The 22,628-nt window shown below is 30.4% G+C and overlaps 2 protein-coding genes across 10 annotated transcripts in view; both read right to left on the reverse strand.

Annotated features, from left to right (window-relative positions):
• Positions 1–828: 828 nt before the first annotated feature.
• On the reverse strand, positions 829–22,561 carry LOC127698570 (adenosine 3'-phospho 5'-phosphosulfate transporter 1-like). 7 transcript variants are annotated; one of them, XR_007980893.1, is made up of 6 exons: positions 22,503–22,545; positions 13,003–13,027; positions 8,187–8,407; positions 7,521–7,559; positions 4,718–5,972; positions 829–4,423 (listed from the first exon to the last, which is right to left on the reverse strand). XR_007980893.1 is itself a non-coding variant. In XM_052202078.1 (5 exons), the coding sequence occupies exons 3-5, from the start codon at positions 8,386–8,388 to the stop codon at positions 4,870–4,872; spliced, it is 1,344 nt and encodes a 447-aa protein (XP_052058038.1). In that variant the 5' UTR covers positions 8,389–8,407; positions 13,003–13,027; positions 22,503–22,557; the 3' UTR covers positions 829–4,869. The 7 variants fall into 7 exon arrangements, 3 of the variants coding, with proteins under 3 accessions (XP_052058038.1, XP_052058037.1, XP_052058039.1); XR_007980891.1 differs by having other exon boundaries at positions 829–4,273; positions 4,644–5,972; XR_007980892.1 differs by having other exon boundaries at positions 829–4,570; positions 4,644–5,972.
• Positions 829–22,628, reverse strand: part of LOC127698557 (proto-oncogene c-Rel-like) — a 182,992-nt gene continuing 161,192 nt past the window's right edge. For all 3 annotated transcript variants that reach the window (XM_052202064.1, XM_052202063.1, XM_052202061.1), the window contains one exon: positions 829–3,734. The gene's annotated coding sequence lies outside the window, so the exon portion shown is untranslated. The remainder of the gene's footprint in view (positions 3,735–22,628) is intronic.

Here is a 22,628-nt window from a genome sequence, read left to right on the forward strand (position 1 = left end):
CCTGTCCCAAGTCAGGAACCTCTGGCCTTTGTTAGTCTTGTATGATTTTTTAATTTTGGTTCATTTATATGTTTCTGAGTTTAGTTTGAAGTCCATTTTCTCAGAACCAGTATACATTTTTGTTTAAGGGCCAGATAAAGCCCACCTTCAGGTGTGGGATTTTCTTGCTGTGTTGTAGACCCATTGTTGGCTTTGAGCTGTTTTCTGCTCTTTGGTCGAGTTGTTGTCTCTTTGACACATTCCCGATTTCCATTCTCAATTTTATTAACCAAGTCACATTCTTTGTGTGCCTGTCCCATGTCCGTAGCCTGTTATTCAGTGGTTAGCATTGGTTCATGTCTGTCATATTCGTTTTTCTTTGTAAATTGTAGTGTTATAAATTAGGCCATTAGTTTTCTTGTTTGAATTGATTTGCTTATTTCATGTTTTGGCCTTTTACAGCTGACTGTGCCATTTAGTTTTTTCTGATTGTTGAAGGCCATACAGTGACCTACAATTGCTTATGTCTTCATCATTTGAACTCTGGTGGATAGTTGTCTCATTGGCAATTATGCCACATCTCCTTTATTTTAAAACATATCCCTCATTATAATAAATCTTTGCTCTTCCATCTAAATGCCAAATGTTTGAGAAAGGGGTAAAAAACATTGAGCATGGTATCATCAAGCCAGTTTATGTTTGAAATGTATTGACACTAGATCAACTTTCTGCATTTTTTTTAGGGATCAATCATAGAAAGTCAACAAAAAGTAACACGATGTAAATGACTCTAGCAGAATCATAAATTCACAACTATTTACTATTTAGGAGAGAAAGCAAACTTAATCATATCATTCCCAATTTTAATATTAAATCTATAGTTCAAATCAACCACAGTTATATAATTTACAATTCAAAACCTCAGTATTAATAACAGATCATCCAGTATAAATAATCTCATAAAATATGTATAACAATAATAATAATGGATTTAAACATGATGCAATAGCATCACATTTGCAAGTAAAAAGATTCTAATTATTGATCCACTAGAGGCTTCAAGGAACCTGTTTCACTCACTAAACACATGTATTATAAACTAATGTATGCAACTGCCATCACAATTTGACTCATTATCATTATAGTATTCAGGAACATCCTTCAACAATAGTTGCATGAAAAATATTGACTCCAATTTAAAAATTCACATACAAATGACAAATGTCATGCATAAAAATTTGTTAAAGAAACTTGATTCATCAAAATAAATTTGAAAAAATTTCCAGAACGGTTAAATAATTAAATATCAAAGTCACTTTACTCACTAATGACAAATTGAAAAATACCACAATCAAAAGGAAATTTACTCATGAAACTTTCTTTTTTGTTTTTTTTTTAAGAAAAGAAAATTTATAGATATTGTGAAATATTTCTAAATAACCTATGGAAAGACGGATAATAGCAGTCATGATATTAAAGTACAATAATGAATCACAGAAATTTAACATTAAGTTATAACAGTAGTGATGGGTTGCCAGGTCCTCTAAGGAAATGCCCTAAACATATTTCAGATCCATTTGAGGTTTGAGATGAACATTTTTTAAAAAGTTCACAGACCACAATAGACAAAAAGTGTCCATATCTATTCATTCATACTGGTCTAATTAGTTTAACAATGGCATCATATAATTTCAAATCATTCTAAAAGAGAACAGCAGCAAATAATCAATCATTGGTGGCTTAAATTAGATGACCAAACAAAATAATATCAATGTTAATCTACTCTATTCACAATTATCAAAAGTTAATAGCCACATCAAACAAATTAATAATAAATATGTAAGTCTGTTATAAAGGAATGTAGAAATTTCAACAATTGATTAATAAACTGCTTCGCTGAGCGCAGCTGGATTAGCCTGCAGAGGTCTAACCCTGAACAGTTGGGGCAAAAATGGACACAATATTCAAGCTTGATACAGGTCTGAATTTGGATTGTATTAAATATTTGACATATTATAGGTTTCTGAATAAATGAAGTCAAAGAACTTGAAATTGGTTATATGAATTGAATTTATATTCAATTAAAGATTTCTTACTGTTGTGCAATACACTGTGCTGTTGCACAATACTTAGTAAATATGTTGTCAGACTATAAACAATTAAAGTTCAATTAATTCTCAATGTCAAATTAGAAATTTATGAAAATGTAAAGGGAGCTTACATCAATAGATATAAACAATTCACCAAAGTTTCATGAGAATTGCTGACAGCATTTTTGAGTTATTGTCCGAAAACTGGAAAATCCCCCCTTTTTTATTGAATAAAACCCCATAACTCAGAAATGTAAAATGTAATATTTATAAAATTCTGAACGGTGCTTACATCAATAGATATAAACAATTCACCAAAGTTTCATAAGAACAGCTGAAAGCATTTCGATTTTTTGTCAGAAAACTGGAAAATCCCCCTTTTTTTATGAATTAAACCCTGTAACTCGGAAACGTAAAATCTAAAATATATAAAAATCGAAAGGGAGATCATGTCAATAAATAAAAACAATTCACCACAATTTCTTGCAAGTTGGTGAAAGCATTCTTGAGTTATTGTCCCAAAACTGGAAAATCCCCCTTTTTTTAATGAATAAAACCGCATAACTCGGAAACGTAAAATCTAAAATTTATTAAAAACGAAAGGGAGCTCACATCAATAGATATAAACAATTCACCAAAGTTTTATGCAAATTGGTTAAAGCGTTTTTGAGTTAATGTCCGACATGTTGACGACGGACGTACCGTACAGACGGACAGAGGTATACCATAATACGTCCCGTAAACGGGCGTATAAAAACTGAACATAAACTGTGAACACAGAGATATGTCTCTCCTTTTTGTTATTTTGATAATGCAAATGTAGAAATTAAAATAGCAATTCTTTAACATGTAAATTATGCAATTATTCAAAAGCCAATGAACCATGACTGAAGGGATATGGCTAAACAATCATCATGGAAATAAGATGTGTCAATGCTCATACAACTGCATACCAAATACCATTGACTTATCATAAGTTGTTCCCTTCAAAACAAACCTCAACACAAACATTAACTTGTAAACTATGTAAAAGTTTCAAAGTCAATGAACCATGATGAGGGGATGGGGCTATATAATCTCCATGGAAATGAGACTTGCAAATGCCAATACAGTTGCATACCAAATATCATTGACTTAACATTAGTGGTTCATCTTAAACTGATCTAATCAAAAACTAATACATGTAAACTAAGCAAAAGTTTCAAAGTCAATAGACCATGACTAAGGAGAAGGACCATATATTCTCCATGGAAATGAGATGTGCTAATGCTTATACAACTGCATACCAATCATCATTGGCCTACCACTAATGGTTCCCCTACAACTGACCTAATCACAAACTAATACATGTAAACTAATACAAAAGTTTTAAAGTAAATAGACCATGACTGAGGGGGTGGGGCCAAATAATCTCCATGGAAATAAGATATGCCAATGCTTATACAACTGCATACAAAATATTATTGACCTACCACTAGTGGTTCCCCATAAACTGACCTAATCACAAACTAGTACATGTAAAATACGCAAAAGTTTCAAAGTCATTAGACCATGACTGAGAGGGCAGGGTCAAGTAATCTCCATGGAAATGAGATGTGCCAATGCTTATACAAATACATGCCAAATATCATTGACCTACCACTAGTGGTTCACCATAAACCAGACCTAATCACTAACTAATACATTGTTGAAGCTGCCACCGCCGCTGGAAACATCATACCTATGTGTCGCTTTTTGACTCCATCAAGGCGAGACAAAAAACTGATTAATTTCCCACTGTTGAACACAGAAATATTATAAAGTCATTGCCGTCATGGTTTTACTATACATTGTAGCTATTTATTGATGTTCACAGTAAGCTGACACTTTTTGAATGCCTTTTATCAAATATCACAGCAAAATTCCATGAATTATGATATTTTCAAATAAGGAAGAGTACAAATGGTGTATCTGTAGAAGAATATAAAAACTTTGGATTAGGGATTAATATATGAATATGAGCAAATGATTACAAAAAAAAAAACAAAAGAAGAAACAAACAATGCAGCAATTTGCCGTCAGAGTATTTTCAACCCTTTACAATATAACTAAACTCTAATAATTATATAAATAACTCAACTCTATAACATAACTAAAGACTTCAGATTTCTCAATTCAATGTAACAACTGATTTCTCATAAAAATAAAGAATTGAAATGTAACCACTTTCTGTATCAATAGTTTAACATTACATATACTTAAGATTTCTCATAAAAATAAAGACTCAAAATGTAACCACTTTTTTGTATCAATAGTTTAACATTACAAACACTTAAGATTTCTCATAAAAAAAAGAGACTCAAAATGTAACCACTCTTTTGTATCAATAGTTTAACATTACAAAGACTTAAGATTTCTCATAAAAATAAAAGACTCAAAATATAACCACTTTTTTGTATCAATAGTATAACATTACAAAGACTTAAGATTTCTCATAAAAATAAAGACTCAAAATGTAACCACTTTTTGTATCAATAGTTTAACATTACAAAGACTTAGATTTCTCATAAAAATAAAGACTCAAAATGTAACCACTTTTTTGTATCAATAGTTTAACATTACAAAGACTTAAGATTTCTCATAAAAATAAAAACTCAAAATGTAACCACTTTTTGTATCAATAGTATAACATTACACACTCAAGATTCTCAATAAATACAGACTCAAAATGTAACAACTTTTGTGTCAATAGTTTTACATTACAAAGACTATACCTTAAAACTATATAAAGCTTCCACTCAAATAGTAATATATTGGATTTTCAGACCTTTGAAGTTGATGTATTTGAACCACTTGGCTTCTGAGATTTCTTTTTCTGATTTGCATAGATACGTAAAAATAAGGCGATAAACACAACTGCTATACCTATCATCCCTATTAATGTAACAGGATGTCCATATATGACACATGATAACAAGATAGCGAAGGCTTGTCTTAAAGTCATTATTATCGTGAATGTCACAGCTCCAAACTGTGAAATTGTGTAAAATATAAATAGCTGCCCACCGGCTGAACATAGACTTAAAATAATTGCATGGACAACAAATAAATGATGTCTTGCCATGAATGCAAATGAGTCAAAAAACCCTCCCTGTTCTAATAGTGAGACCCCAGTTAGTAAACAGGAAAACATATTGACTCCTGTCATCATCTGTATAGAGGAAACCTTGTAACGTTTAAATAACTCTCCTTGCCAGTTTGATGTAAAACTGTCAAAGCCCATATAACCTGCCAGTAGTATAACTCCAGATATTGTTGTGACGCTTCCTTTATGCCTGGTCACGTCACCACTATTCAGTAAAAACAATGTTACACCAACTGATATCATACCAGCAGTTATATACTCATGGTATTGGTATGTCCTTTTTGATACAACTTTTCCCATTAACATAACAGGTATGACTTTTGAAGCTTTTGCTAATATCTGTGTAGGAAAACTAACAAATTTTAATGCTTCATACTGACACCAGCTACTCATAATGTTTGAAAATGAACTGAATGAGTAATTATATAGTGGAGTTGTATGATGTGGTTGTCTTCGTAAAAATATTACTGTCATTCCAATGATAAATGCCAGAATTCTATTGATGAAAACTAAAAACTGAGAGTTTTTGAAGAATTCACCTGGTCCATCGCTTTTTCCATACTCAAATGTCATAATTCTCTCTTGAAGAACACCCCATGTCAGATAAGCCCCCTGTAGACCCACTAAACAAAACACCAAGGTTAAACCCCTCTTCACTGTATTTTGAGATTCTGCGGTCCCTGAAGAACTCTCTCCACCTTCTTCTGCACTCTCCAAGCTAACTTTTTCATCATTTCCAAACACACAATGTTTTATCAGGTTGGACATAAAAGAAGGAGCTGAAAAGACAAATACAAGTTTGGTAATAGAATTTAACAAATATGTTCACAATCATGGTGACTTGTAGTTATTCTTAATATCTGCCTGCTCATTTTTTTCAATTTATGTAGACTAACAATACATTTTTTTTTCAATCACTTTATGTAGACTAACGATACATTTTTTTCAATCACTTTATGTAGACTAACGATACATTTTTTTCAATCACTTTATGTAGACTAACGATACATTTTTGTCATCCTTGGTCAATTAAAAATTTTCCTGACTATTATCAACACGTGGTCTGCTTTTGCTCAGATCATTATTGGACAAAAAAGTTCTGTATCGTCATGAAAAATAGAAAACAATTCCTGATGACCTCTCGGACAGAAAAAAAAACCAATTCATCAGAAAGATACATATTGTCTTTAATCATTAGAGAAACTGATACATTTATTATATCTCTTCAAATAGTATATTTTTCTACTCTAGAAAGTTCAATTTCAAATATCTATAGCACTAAGACACCCTCCACTATAGAAATGTTGTATCTCACTTGATGCAGTGATGGAACATACACATGAATGAACATGTTAATTTCTGTGTTTATCAAACCATATTCAGGAGTCGGTTTCACAAAAAAACTTACGACTAAGATTGATCGTAAGTCATGAACAATTCAGTATACTTACAATCAATCTAAGTCGTAAGTTTTTTTGTGAAACTGATTCCTAACTTTTAAATTCCAAGTTTACAGTCTTTCTAAGCAGAAGAAATTGACAAATAAAGATTCCTTAAAAAAAGGGGATTAGATTTTTCCTTGCAGATCCTGTGTAAAACATGTATGAGAAATGTCACATAACATATCTGCTTCTTCGTCATGAGGAGCAATTTCTTAAATATCAAATAAATAAATCTGTAATAAAACATTTGAGAACAATTAATGACTTGCATTTTTTTTAATTTTAAGTTGGTTCACAGTTTTTTCATTAACATGGGGTTCCTAAGTCTTCAATCTGGGAATGAAATACATGACTATAGTGCAAGCTTCAATTGAGAGATTTGGGATGACAAACCAGTACCAAAATATCTTCCATTTAATTACAGATACATTGCATATTGTCTTGAAACAGAATCACATTTTTATCAATTTTTTCTCATAAAATCAATGTTTCCAGGTTTCAATTATGTTTGTTTAGTTTTATCAAGTCTTTTATCAAACATCTAACAAACTATTGAGTTTAAAAGTTGTGTAACAAATACTTATTATTACAGGCAAATGATTATAGAATAAGATCAAGATGCAGGATTATATAAACTGTTGGAGAAACATGAATATGGGTCTGTTAATCAACAAAGATGAGAAGTAATCTCATCATAAATTTTACAATAACTAGATCAGAACTCTTAAACTAAGTTAATATGTAGATCAAAAGTTTGGACAATGGTAGTTTGGTCAGTTAATATTGACATGAACAAGTTCCAATCTTTCCAAAAAAAAATAAATAAACATGTTAAAGTGAACTGAAAAGAATAGAGAAATGAATTAAATTTGTTTTCAATTTTACCTTTCTCAATTTCTTCACCTTCATTAAGCATGGAATTTCCTGAATAAAACCAAAAGGTGGTAAATAATCTGTTAATAAAATATGTGTTCAGTGCAATTTGTTCGTGTCAAAGTAACACTTTTGTACATAATTTTGGGTTGATTTCATCTGGAATGCTCATAGCAAGAAGTTAGGGAGATATAAAATGTATTAAGGAGTGGAACCTTACCAAAAATTGTTTATTTCGTTTCAGCAGTTTTGTGAAAGTAGTTTTACTTTTCCGCATAGAAGACAAGTATGTAACACATCCACAGAAAATACTTGCCTCTCTTCTACCTTTTACCTGTTTATTCATACTTACTATAAAAGTTCACAGCACCAAATAGGGCTTATATTACTAATAACAAAAATAAAACCATTTATTAGGGCAACTTTACCTGAAGGAGTTTGCTCTAATGAAATACAAATGTTCTTCCTCCAAAAAAGTCTTGTCATACAAATAACTGATTAGATTTTTGTCAAAGCATGTAAATGTATAATTTTTTTCATTATTTAACTAACATTTAATTCCCCTAAGTTGTTAGATATAAAAAAAAAAACCTCTAAATGTTCAGTGCCCACCAAAAAAGGACCAAATTATATATGCTACCCAGAAATGTGAAAATTTGAATGGAGTATAAATCTTACCAGCTGTTTCATTGTATCTGATATTCCTCAAGTATCTCATCAACAAGTAACCAGGCACAAATATTGTTGCATAGCCCAAGAGATTTAACAGCAGTCGAACAACCCAGAAATCCATCCAATGGCTGCCATCACCTGACTGTGATTCCTCTCCCAGTACACATGGCAATATGATGTTAATAATAACCAAGATAACAAACCACATGATGGCAACAGAAGCTGCCCTGTAAAATAGAATTTTAAGCCAAATTTATATACATGTACTGATGATGTACATATGTAATATAAAAACAAAGGAGATGTGGTATGATTGCCAATGAGACATCTATCTGTTGGCCTTCAACAATGAGAAAAACCCATAATGTATTGTCGGCTTTATCAGGCCCTGAAATGAAAAATGTGAAGCCATATATGAAATTATTGAACATTAACATACTTATATTTCAAAATCTACATATTACAAATACAATTATTTTGACTTATGGCTATCACATGATCTTAAATAAAATAAGAAATATTTGATAAAAACACAAAATGATAAAATCTCAAAAATATGCATATGAATGCCTGTAATTTCATTTTCAATCTCTTGGCGTGCTTATTATTATTGATAAATAATTATTTTCCTACAGAAAACTGATTAATTATCATAAAAAATTTCATCAAAATCTATTCAACTAGAAACAGATGTTACTTCAGTTTTATCTAACATCTTTTGTAACATCTTGACAAATAAACCTTGGAAGGGATATTGTATCTCCAACATTGTAAAAAATCTCAACATTTTAAAATCTAAATACTAGAACTAGACACCATGAGAACAAATTAATAAACTGTCATCACAGAGATATGTCTCGCCTTTTTGTAATTTTGATAATGCAAATGTTGAAATTAAAATAGCAATACTTTAACATGTAAGTTATGCAAATATTCAAAGTCGATGAACCATAACTGAAGGTACATGGCTAAACAATCTCCATGGAATGAGATGTGCCAATGCTAATACAACTGCATACCAAATACCATTGACTTATTATAAGTCTTTCCCTTTAAACAAACCTAAACACAAACATTAACTTGTAAACTATGTAAAAGTTTCAAAGTCAATGAACCATGATGAGGGGATGGGGCTATATAATCTCCATTGAAACGATACTTGCAAATGCCAATAAATTTGCATACCAAATATCATTGACTTAATAACATTAGCAGTTCATCTTAAACTGATCTAATCACAAACTAATACATGTAAACTAAGCAAAAGTTTCAAAGTAAATAGACCATGACTGAGGGGGCGGGGCCAAATATTCTCCATGGAAATGAAATGTGCTAATGCTTATACAACTGAACACCAATTAACATTGGCCTACCACTAATGGTTCCCCTTGAACTGACCTAATCACAAACTAGTACATGATTAACTTAGCAAAATTTTCAAATAAAATTGAGAATGGAAATGGGGAATGTGTCAAAGAGACAACAACCCGACCACAGAACAGACAACAGCAGAAGGCCACCAACAGGTCTTCAATGCAGCGAGAAATTCCCGCACCCGGGGGCGTCCTTCAGCTGGCCCCTAAACAAATATATATACTAGTTCAGTGATAATGAACGCCATACTAAACTCCAAATTGTACACAAGAAACTAAAATTAAAAATAATACAAGACTAACAAAGGCTAGAGGCTCCTGACTTGGGACAGGCGCAAAAATGCGGCGGGGTTAAACATGTTTATGAGATCTCAACCCTCCCCCTATACCTCTAGCCAATGTAGAAAAGTAAACGCATAACAATACGCACATTAAAATTCAGTTCAAGAGAAGTCCGAGTCTGATGTCAGAAGATGTAACCAAAGAAAATAAACAAAATGACAATAATACATAAATAACAACAGACTACTAGCAGTTAACTGACATGCCAGCTCCAAACTTCAATTAAACTGATTGAAAGATTATGTCTTCATCATATGAATATCAGGCACAATCCTTCCCGTTAGGGGTTTAGTATCATACCATCATAACATATATGAGAAGAACATAACCCGTGTCATGCCAACAACTGGTTTTTAAATAAATGTGTTTAGTGCCGATGCAAAGACCCTATAAGTGAATCAATATTAACGCCAAAATATGCAATCTTTAATGACCTGACAACAGTATCGTAACTATATCCCTTCTTAATAAGTCTATTTAAAGGTTTTGTTAGTTTCAGAGGTGAATACTGACATTTTTGTGCTTTATAAAGAATATTTCCATAAAAAAATGGATGTGAAATACCTGAACGTATAAGAAGTCTGCATGTTGAGCTATATTTACGAATGATGTCCTTATACCGATGATAAAATTTAGTAAATGTTTTGACTAGTTTGTGATATCGAAAACCCTGGTGTAATAATTTTTCAGTAATACATAAATTTCTCTCGTTAAGTCTATAGACCATGACTAATGGGGCAGAGCCAAATAATCTCAATGGAAATGAGATATGCCAATGCTTATACAACTGCATACCAAATATCATTGACCTACCACTAGTGGTTCCCCATAAATTGACCTAATCACAAACTAATACATGTAAACTATGAAAAGTTTCAAAGTCAATAGACCTTGACTGAGGGGGCGGGGCCAAATAATCTCCATGGTAATGAGATGTGCCAATGCTAATACAACTGCATACCAAATATCATTAACCTACCACTAGTGGTTCACTATGAACTAGACCTAATCACAAACTAATACATTGTTGACGGAAACAGCATACCTATGTCTCGCTTTTTGACTCCGTCAAGGCGAGACAAAAATGCTCTTCAGACATGTCAGACAAAGGGATATTTAAGAAATCATATTAGAATAACATATACAGATAACATTTTGGAATGATCCACAAGCATAAAAATCTTAAAGCAATGAAAACTTCCATGACCAGGGACTTCCATAAATTGGGCTGAACTCTCTGAATCATATTGTAGCAATTCAGCAAGCTGCATATTTCAAAAGGAGTGCCTAACACATCTAAACCTCTCAGCTTATTTCAAATCATTGTATATCATGTATATTAGTCAGATTTGTCCTGTCTCCAAATTGGTTCCATTCTCCTAGCCCTCTTTCCAAATCTTATTTGATACCCATTGGTGTAACACATTCTTCATTTGAACAATTTGATTAAATGAATATATTCATATAGTTATACATATATACAAGGGGAACAAAGAATAAACTGTTGACACAGAGATAGTAGTCTCTCCTTTTTGTAATTTTGATAGTATATGTATAATGTAAATATTGAAACCAAATGCCAATATTTAAACATGTAAACTATGCAAAACATTCAAAGTCAATGAACCATGATTTATGGTGCAGGACCAAATAACCCAACAGAAATGAGAAATTCTAATGCTTATAAAACTCCATTTAGCAATACAAATGAGATAAAACAATATCAATATGGCTCAATAATGTTCTCAGCACACTTTCCATTGATTTTATCTACAATTTGTAATTTGTTGAGAGGCTTTTTTTTGGTTTAAATTTTGAGTACCTAATAATTAAGGATAATCTTAATTGTTTTAAGGTTAGTGTGCAGGACCTAAAGCTAACTAAGAATTTACTAAATAAATACTTTTTTAAAGATGTCTTTTGCATATACCACCTAAGGGTGGAGTTTCCTGATCTTAAGTGTTTACTTAGAAAATCCTAACTTGAGGAGCTCTGCAAAAATTCATCGTAAGTTATACTGAAATGTGTATGACTTTCAAGTATTTTTCCCTTAAGATTTTATGTGAAAAGAGGCCATGATTTGTAACTCTTTACCTTGATCTATGAAGAATGAATTTCATTATTGTTTGACTATAAAATATTTTTCACTCTGATGCTGTTACATCACTATCTTGGCCTCAGTGAATATCAGTTTTTCAAAAGTCAATAAAACCGCATATATTTACCTCATCAAAAGACAGTAATTGTATATTATTCACTTACCTTTTGAAAATATAGTACAAATCCTAAATTTATACCAATTTGAAGATAATTATTTTATTAACCTGGACTGTCTTGGAATTTACCAATAATTGTATAACAAAATGACCATAAAATTGTTTTTACAAAGATTTATTTTCCCTACAAATAAAACATTTGTCATGTTTTAAATCTGTATTTAAAACAAATACAAGAATGTTTACCTTTTTGATTTAAATCATTTATTAATGTACACGAAGCGATATAACTTCTTGTACCACATTATCACAAATAAAAATAAAAACAGCCATAATCAAGACAATACAAAGACATTAATGTAAGTGTCACTGGAATAGAGCTAGAGTAGAAAATTACATAGTGAAAAATAATTTCATACTTTTGATATAAAATAGTGTTTTTGAAATTAGGGTTTAAAAAATAAAGAAGGTTAAGGGAAGTGATTACAAAAGAGTAATAGAAAGAAAGGGTGCAATAAAGTAACCAAAATATAGACCCTTACCAGCTTTGAAAGGCCAAAAATAATACATGTAATATATATATACCTGTCTTTCTGCTAGCATGGTATAAACTTCTATAGTGAAAAAGCCATGTACACAAAGTAAACTGCATAAGTTTTTTGTTTTTTTGTTTATTTATTCTTTAATTAACATTATAATGTACTGTAAACTATATTGCCAAAAAAATATAAAAAAAAGAAGATAAAAACAAAAATTTTGAACATTAAGGTTAGCAGAAACATGTATTTTTCTTAGGCCTAAAAAGAGACAAGTATTTTACAGGATAAACAAAAAAGTGTTGCTACATATACAGTGTGCTACATTTTATATGTGGTTTTGTTTAATAAATACCTTTAACCTTCACTTCAAATGTTTTCTTAAATTAAATAAAAATTATAATTAATAATTATTTAAAATTTTAAGTACATACAATAATTTTCAAATGTTCTATCATTATCCATGTTATATAAGCTAACAATACAATGAATTGAACAATATATGACCTATAAAATGCATGACAAAAAGCATAATAATATAGTATGTAAGTATAATTTATCGATTAAGGTCAAGGTTCAGTCAATGGGCATGGTCACTGATTTTGGTAAAAGTTTGCATACACTTTGGCTAGTTGAACTTTAATTGAAAATCTATTTTAATTTCTGAAATATTACTAATTGAATTCTTCAAACTAGACGAACATACCAATAGAAAGCACAAAAATTGGTGAAAAACATCATCAAATTTGTCTTGAATCAACAAATCTCCAATTTTAAATCCATAGATTTTTTTCTTAAAAATGGATATGTTGTTTTCAAGAAAATAGGCATAAAACACAAAAAATGGTAAAAATTATCAATATAGGGCAATATCTCCAATAATGATTTGACAGAAGATTTTGGCCATATGGCTTATTTATAGATCTTGTCTTGCTAATCATTTTTGCTATCTATCTATATTATAGTTTTCAAGATAATAAGCAATAAAATGCTCCGCAGGGCGCAGCTTGATACGACCGCAGAGGTCGAACCCTGAACAGTTGGGGGAAGTATGGACACAACATTCAAGCTTGATACAGCTTTGGATTTGGATTGTGATTAAATATTTGACACAGCATAGGTTTCTAACACAGATTGAATGTGGTCTAAGAACTTAAAAATTTTAAATTGGACATTCACCTATTATGGTCCAATATCCAAAATCTAAATACATGGTTAGATTCAGCATATCAAAGAACCCCAAGAATTCAATTTTTGATGAAATCAAACAAAGTTTAATTTTGGACCCTTTTGACCTCAATGTGGACAAAGTTGATAACGGGGCCCAAAAATCAAAAATCAAAATACATGGTTAGATTCAGCATATCAAAGAACCCCATATATTCAATTTTTGTTGAAATCAAACAAAGTTTAATTTTGGACCCCGATTTGGACCAACTTGAAAACTGGGCCCATAATCAAAAATCTAAATACATGTTTAGATTCAGCATATCAAAGAACCCTAAGAATTCAATTTTTGTTAAAATCAAACTAAGTTTAATTTTGGACCCTTTGGACCTTAATGTAGACCAATTTGAAAACGGAACCAAAAATTAAGAATCTAAATACACGGTTAGATTTGGCATATCAAAGAACCCCAATAATTCAATTTTTGATGAAATCAAACAAAATTTAATTTTGGACCCTTTTGACCTCAATGTGGACAAAGTTGATAACGGGGCCCAAAAATCAAAAATCTAAATACATGGTTAGATTCAGCATATCAAAGAACCCCATATATTCAATTTTTGTTGAAATCAAACAAAGTTTAATTTTGGACCCGGATTTAGACCAACTTAAAAACTGGGCCCATAATCAAAAATCTAAATACATGTTTAGATTCAGCATATCAAAGAACCCTAAGAATTCAATTTTTGTTAAAATCAAACTAAGTTTAATTTTGGACCCTTTGGACCTTAATGTAGACCAATTTGAAAACGGAACCAAAATTTAAGAATCTAAATACACAGTTAGATTCGGCATATCAAAGAACCCCAATAATTCAATTTTTGATGAAATCAAACAAAGTTTAATTTTGGACCCTTTGGACCTCAATGTGGACCAATTTAAAAACGGGGCCCAAAATCCAAAAACTAAATACACGGTTAGATTCAGCATATTAAAGAACCCCATGAAATCAAGAATAAAACCCCATTGAAATTGGTCAAGAAATAAGCAATTTATAGGAAGTATCTTCTTTTGCACAATCCTGTGCTATTAAATATTTCTTGCTATTGCGCAATACTGTACAATTGACAATTTCTTGCTATTGCGCAATATTGTGCTATTGGATATTTCTTGCTATTGCGCAATACTGTGCAATTGAAGATTTCTTGCTATTGCGCAATACTGTGCAATTGAAGATTTCTTGCTATTGTGCAATACTGTGCAATTGAAAATTTCTTGCTATTGCACAATACTTATTATATAATAATTTACACATCCTGTTTGGTGTGTATCTCCTACCATATCATTATTATTTGATTTTAAATATAAATCAGAAATAACCAACTTAAAATGGAAAATTTTAAAAGAAACAAAAAAGGAAAAAAAGAAAAAAAAGGAAAAAAAAATAAATCCCCCCCCCAAAAATTTTTTTGCGGTCGTATAAAAATGGAAAAAATTGGGAAAAATCGTCATCAAAGGGCAATAACTTCAATAAGGTGTCATCATTAAATATATTTCATTTCGTTTGAAATTGGGTTTTTCCCGTTTGCTATTTGTAGGACTTGTAATATATAGATGGGAACTAGTATAACTAGTTCTGCAACAGTACTTACTATTCATAAAGTTTGATGTTAGGTGCATAAGTCACGAGAAAAGTTTTGGCGGTTCTACAGGTGGGGTTTTATATATATAAAGTTTGGCATTTAAATGTATTAGTATAGAAGGTGCTCTCAGTTACGTCGAATCGAAGTTAGTCACATTAGTATATATATAGTTGCTGCTATGTTTATTACATGTATTTATATGTTGTTTGAATGGAAAAAAATCTGTACAATTAAGTAAAATAAAACATTGTATCGCAAGAGAAAATAATATGTTACTGCGAGCAACTAATCCTATTTCTGTGTTTGTCTTGTTTATAGCCAATTGAATTTAGAGTAGAAATACTTTAAATTCGGACGAGCAGGGCGAGAGATAATTTAAAGGGCAATTACTTCAATAAGGTGTCAACTGACAATTCGGAGCATGCTGACTCATTTGTAGATCTTGTCTTGCTGATTATTTTGGCTATTTAAAGTTTCTGTCTATCTATTATAATTTTAGGGATAATTGGCAAAAATGGAAAAAAATGGTAAAATTCATCATTTAAACATGGCAGGATGGGACATCGGACACAATTTTGCAACATTGGCCCTTTGGACCAGATGAGTTTAAAATTATATTTGAAGTGATAAGAAATCCTGTAAGAATTTAAGGCATATATTTATAGTTGCAAATTTTAACGAGTGAACAGTATTTTGTTTCCTAATTTTATTGAATATTGGTTGCTTTAGTAACTAGTTAAGTCATTTGTCAATGCCCAAACAAGGAGGTTTTGATTATTTTAAAATTTCAAAATTCCATATATATCATACAAAAAGAACTTGATTTACCTTCATTTGTACGTAAAGTGAAAAAGATGTATATTTATTTTGTACATGTTGTCTGAGTTACCTGTAAAATGAAATGGTGCAAATGTAATAAAAAGCTGTGTGCAAAAGTAAAAACGTAATCATTTGTATGTGCAAATGTAAAGCACCAAAATAATAATAGGGTTTTCGACTTTGTTTACAGTTGACTTACAATTATATACATTATTCAGACTTATGTTCTAGGTGCAAAAATACCACACAAAATGATGAAATAAGTGTATCATCATCGCTTTGTAAAGCTGTAAAACATAGATTTTTGACCTTTTTTACTGCCAACTGGGTGACAAATATCACCAGTGAAAAGTGACCTTGCAATATTTTTATGATAATTTATTTTAGTTTTTATGTTTAAATTTAAGATATTCAAATTATTTTCATTATTTAGATTTCAGTGTAATTTTTAAGAATTAGTAGTAAGACTTCTTTGTGACAGTTTTTACACTTTTGAAAACATGTCAAGATCAGATTTTCGTGTCATTTCTGGGATTAAGGTTTAAGATTTTTTCTGTAATTGTTATCATCCAAGTTTGGTCTTTTAACAATAAATTGATGAATAAGTTAAATGAGCACCTTTTAGTTCAAGCTGACATTTCCAAAAGTTGTGGATTAAGTAAAAATGTATTCCTTAAGTAATGTTATGTTTGAAATAAATGTGTGGTAGCCCAAGAGATTTTATGTTGTTCATATTTTTATGAAGGACTAAATCTGATTGCCCATCATTGGGCAGTCTTTTATTTTGTGATAGTCCGTAAAACAATATAAAAAGTTTTAAAAAGAGAGAGAATTGGAGCTAAGGTAGCAATATACAGTTAGCAAAAAAAAATCAAAAATTACCCTCATAAATTTTACCATCCCCTTTTCCTTTCTTTCTTACAAATTATGTCTACTGTTTATAAAATATTGCAAAAAGGGGTGTAAAGATGTCACATATCCCCCAAAATTTATTCAAAAGTAGAATTTCAATCCTTTGAAGTGATACCTTTTCAGAAACTATTTACATATACACATGTATTTATCAAGAGATCAAATAAAAATTATATGTCTTCCATCTCATTTTTTTCATCAAATTGCGTCAAAAAGTTTGTGTGAAAAAAACATTTGTTTGTTTGTAAACATTACAATAATTTCTGGACCTATGGCTGGTCTGGATATGAAAATAAGGAGAGTCAAACAGAATATAGCACAGAAAACATGTAAAAAATAATCTTTATAATCCTATACATGTATACCCACTTTGAAGGCTTTAATAGTAATCAGCTCTAAAATTGAGTTTTACTACACAATGACTTTCATATTTGAAAAATCCACTGTGGCCAAAATGCGAAACCACACTACTAACTGTGTATTGCTACCTAAGGTATCATTGAAATGATGTATAGGAACTTAAAACTTAACATAATGGTTACATATTTATTGATGTGTAGACAGTGTAGGAACTTAGTTACTTAAAACTTAACATAATGGTTACAAATTTATTGATGTGTAGGAACTTAAAACTTAACATAATGGTTACGTATTTATTAAGTCCAGAACTTTGTGAAATGGATTGAACATATGTACATATATATAAAATTGTTGATATAATTAACATTTACAATGGAAGATGTGTTTGTTGTAATATATATGATGACCATCACGGCAAGGCCCAACCTCAACCAACCACCCAGTAACCTTATAACTCTACCATGTCTCAGATAGTCAACCCACACAGTTAGCTATGATGAAGGTCGAGGTACACACTGAGGTCAATTTCACCCTTGTCAAAAATACACCAAAACAAAGCCAGTGACCCGATGATTATTTTTCATCATTAAAACAGAAATTTGTGTATCAAAAACATATCAATTTTTAAGAAAAGAATTGGAAATTGGAAATTTGATGATTTTAGGACAAATTTATGAACGTTTTTCGCCAATTCAAGTGCTTTATAAACAAATATCTCTTTTGAAAGAATTCATTTAGTAATATTCAAGAAAATGAAAGAGATAAATGCATTATTTTTTTTATTTTCTGTTATAGTTCAACGAACCAAAAGTGTATGCATTATTTTACTATCAAATTCTGTTACAAAGCCCATTTTCAGTACCTTGACCTTACGTATTTTCAAAAGTTCACGTTTTTAATTATCTGTGATATTTTGTTTTCCAGGAAGTGTGCTTCACTTATTTTTCCAAAAGGTATTTTTTTTTACTATTCATTCATATAATTACCCTCATTTGAAATTCTTTTACTGCTTTAAAAATGTAAAAATTTTAATCTGTATTATTGAGGGAGATGGGTGATTTTAATCAGGATGAACAATGGATTTATAAGCATAATCACAGGGACCAAACCTGGTTGCCCTGTATGTAGTAATGTATTTAAATTCTCCCTTGCCATGCTCGTCCAAATTTAAAGCATTTCTTTACTACATTACTTAAGAACAAATAAGAAAAAAACTCTAATATAAATATGGTAGCTCACAGTAACATAAATTTCCAATTCTATATCTAATGTTCACTACATGTAATATCCAAAATTCTTTTAACAAGTTTATTTTTATGAAAAAGGATGATTATAAGAAAATGAAGGGCAGTATACATGTACATACACATATTGCCCCATAATTATTGTTGAAAAGTAAAAGACTTTGCCAAGCCATGTCTAAGAAAGGGGAAAATAATTTAATTTTTGCCTTGTGACATGTGGGTAATGTAAATTTAAATTAAAGTATGTGTATACAAGGGATTACTTAAAAAATCCAGTTTGAAAATAATGTCTGATAGGATGTGATGCATGTTAACATTCAAAATCCTGAATCACAGCTGGCATTAACAGAATACAATCAGATGTTAAATGCATTTTGCAGAATAGTGAACATCAGATATTATAAAATTGGAAAATTCTGTTATATTTTATAATAAGCAAGTATCTTACTAGAAATTGCACTTAAAGTTTTGAGCAGTGAGTTTTATCTTAATTTATTTTTCTTGCTTTAAATCAAACTTAAGTCAATAGGTCTTCCCAATTTTGGATAAATTTAAAACCTACAGCTTTTATTTTCAATTTTCTTATGATCTGTTATAAGTATAAAAGTATAAGACATTTGTTTTGATGCAGATTGGATAATGACTATGTTAGACTCTACCCAAATCCCTTTAGTTTTTTTGTTTTTTGGTCAGGTGATACTTTCAGTACCTTTGGCTTCATGTATATTATGCAAGCCAATATTTTGTTGGCAAGTGTGTACCAAGGAAGAACCAACTACAAACTAGGGTTACAGTGTGGTGTTGTTGCTGATCTGCTCTTTGATTGGAAGAAAAATGTCATTGTTGATTTTAGAACTTAAGTTTGTTGAATATTTTGGGATCTAAGGCTGGTTATAGTTTTAAATATAAATAGAAAGTATCTGAGATAAAAACTAACTTATAAGTTATAATAGCAATGGTATAATTAATGTATTGGATAAATAGCTTTAATCTACTACAATCATCATGATCATGACAATAGAACATATTTACTAATGGAAAATTTCAAATTTCAACACAAGTTGAGACTATAGATACTAGAAAGAATCAATTTTTGAATTCAACAGGATTTTAAAGAACATAAAAATTCAAACCACTCAAAAAGTTATGTACATGCTACATAAACATGGTAAAAATAAACTTATTTAAATATTTTATTTTTACATCGGATGTGACCTTGAGAGGTCATACCGGTGTTATGTTGCCGCAGAAATTTCCTTGCGCTTTTGACTGATAACCGAATGTATTTCATATAAATACGTGGACATTATCTAGTGCAAAATAACATTCCTTATCGCTTGTTATAAATTCATTTCTTCAATGAATACTCATAAAAATATCTGTTAAGAACATAGATAAATAATATGAAAATGTTTTGTCGTGAGAAATATATATCTCAGTAACAAATCATGAATACCAAAAATTTGTGTTAACGCATGCAGAAGAATATCTCGAGAGATGATCTGCTATATATATAACTGTTTTACAGATATTAATATAATATATAACAACAAACCAGATTATACTGATAAAAAATGATTATATCTCTACAATATAATAATCATTATGGTTAGGTTAAATTCCATGTCATTTATTCATCATCCACACAGGAACTTGTCTCAGAAAAAACCATATCTATGTACCTTAACCTAACTTTCAGGTATAGAGATATGATTTTTTTTCTGAGACCATCCACCAAAACTTGTGGTCATCCGATGTTCAGTTCTTCAGTACTTTGATATCTAATTATCACAAGCACTTAAGAAAATACTCCACATATGATACCTTTACAAGTAAATTAACAGTACATATGATTATTTATTAGAGACAAGTTTGTGTGCTCAATTTTCAGAATAGACGTAGGTATTTATGCTTTTGGGTACAATGATCTACAATGTACATGTATTTAGCTGAATTGTCTCAGAATCACCCGATGTCAATATCAATATTTGTGGACACTTGTATGACTTTAAGCAATGACGACAAGAGTTATTTTTTACGACCTTGACTACCCATGAGGGTCTTGCACAGTCGGTAATGACAGATTTGCATGCAAGTGTAAATACATATATTGTCAGACTTTAAATATCAAATTAAGGGCGTTTAAATTATGTAAAATGTATGATAAAAAAAAAACATAAAAAATACAATTTTAGAAAATATGCTCCTGAATATCTTTTTAAAAGATAAACATGTATTGTTAAATATAGATTTGAATTAAAAACAAGTACAACTATGGACATAATATTCCAGTACACCTTTTAGGGTGTGCTCAACTTTGAGACTCAGCTAAAGTTTTTTTTATTTATTTCAAAGTAAGTTTAACACTTTCTGTGAACAATATAGAAGGATTACATGGAAAATAAAGTGAGAAATCTACAATGTGTACATGTAAGTTAAAAAAAAAAATAACGAATATCCCTGTGATAAAGTTGATGGGTTTTCTGTATAAATTTAGTTTTGAGATGCCACAATCTCCTTTTTCCATTACACGTAAATTTAATGCTACAATAAATATTATTGCTGTGATTTATTTTTTCTTTTTGTATTTGTTCAACATGGCATGTTTATTTTTTACTTTAATCTTAGCTATTTTGATAATATGAGGCAGGCGTTACCTGTGAAAGGGGACGAAGTCTGTATGAATTATTTTTTTTTAATTCAAACATATGTTTTAACTTCAAAATCTGTTCAAAAAGAACGGAAATACCCTTACGTTTCCGATTTCGGTTCTGTTGTTCGTAATTTTAGTTGTGACGTTATTTATATTATGACGTCATATTCAATGTAAACAAAGAAACGCTATCAGGTAACGTTTTTTCATATCAAGTCGTTCAAGGAATTATTAAAAATGGAATTGGTATTGCGTTCCTTCCTATATTTTACTAGACTGATAAATATATATTTTACTCAAAGACTCATGCAAACGAGACCGGAAAAAGGAAGTAGATTTCTGCACAAATGCGGGAAAATAAAAAAGTCTGAAAATAAAAAAGTTAACGATTTTGAGTTCATTAGTACAATGAAAATTTCGGGAAATTTTCCCGATTTTTTTTTTTTTTTTTTTTTTTTTTTTATTGATTTTTCTACCGTAATAGGGGACTTCGTCCCCTTATTATTGCACTTTGAAATTTTGTTATACACAGCCATTTAAAAGAAAAGGATCATAAACCTGAACAATCAAGTAAAATCAGAAAAGTTCTTACCAAAAAGTGTTGCCATCATTTTAACAGTTGTACTTTTTGAATATTTTCCCAAAAATCAAAAGCAATCTTGAACATTAGTTAACATCCATTTGGGTTGTTGGTTATAATATCATGAATATCCAAACAGGCAAAGTGAAAACATTAAGTCATTATGCTTTGGCTACAAGTCTATAAAGATAAAATATGTCACACCATATGTTTGAAAAATGTGACATTTTAGTGAAGAAGCACATAAAATTATACCAAACAGTAAAAATATGTTACTAAATGTGACAGCCACAAATATCTAAAGTAAATAAAGAGTTTACAGTACCTTTTGTGAGAAGGTTTCATTTTATTTTTTTTTTTACTATAAAACTCCTCTTATTGTTCATTCTCGATCTGAACCGTATCAGTTTTGCAGAAAGTTGTTTAGTTTATTTATGTATATGACACGTGAACCGTAATGAATAAATGTCAATTTACCTGTGATTTCCTTGAAACAAAACTTTATGATTGATCGACGAGCTGCCAGCTTGGTTCAACTTCCGGTACGAACGAAGTGATTAAAAAAGAAGGCTACCTCTACTGATATTATACAGTTTGATTTGA

Source organism: Mytilus californianus, unplaced genomic scaffold (genome assembly GCF_021869535.1).
Source record: "Mytilus californianus isolate M0D057914Y unplaced genomic scaffold, xbMytCali1.0.p SCAF_4, whole genome shotgun sequence".
Classification (NCBI taxonomy): domain Eukaryota; kingdom Metazoa; phylum Mollusca; class Bivalvia; order Mytilida; family Mytilidae; genus Mytilus; species Mytilus californianus.

What these genes read in the sequence shown, in the direction of transcription:
- LOC127698570 (XM_052202077.1), bottom strand. Translation starts at nt 8,388, where the DNA reads ATGTGGTTTGTTATCTTGGTTATTATTAACATCATATTGCCATGTGTA. An exon ending in CAGATACAATGAAACAGCTG is followed by an intron (nt 7,560 to 8,186) that starts GTAAGATTTATA and finishes GGTTTTATTCAG; the next exon opens with GAAATTCCATGCTTAATGAA. An exon ending in AGGTGAAGAAATTGAGAAAG is followed by an intron (nt 5,973 to 7,520) that starts GTAAAATTGAAA and finishes TTGTCTTTTCAG; the next exon opens with CTCCTTCTTTTATGTCCAAC.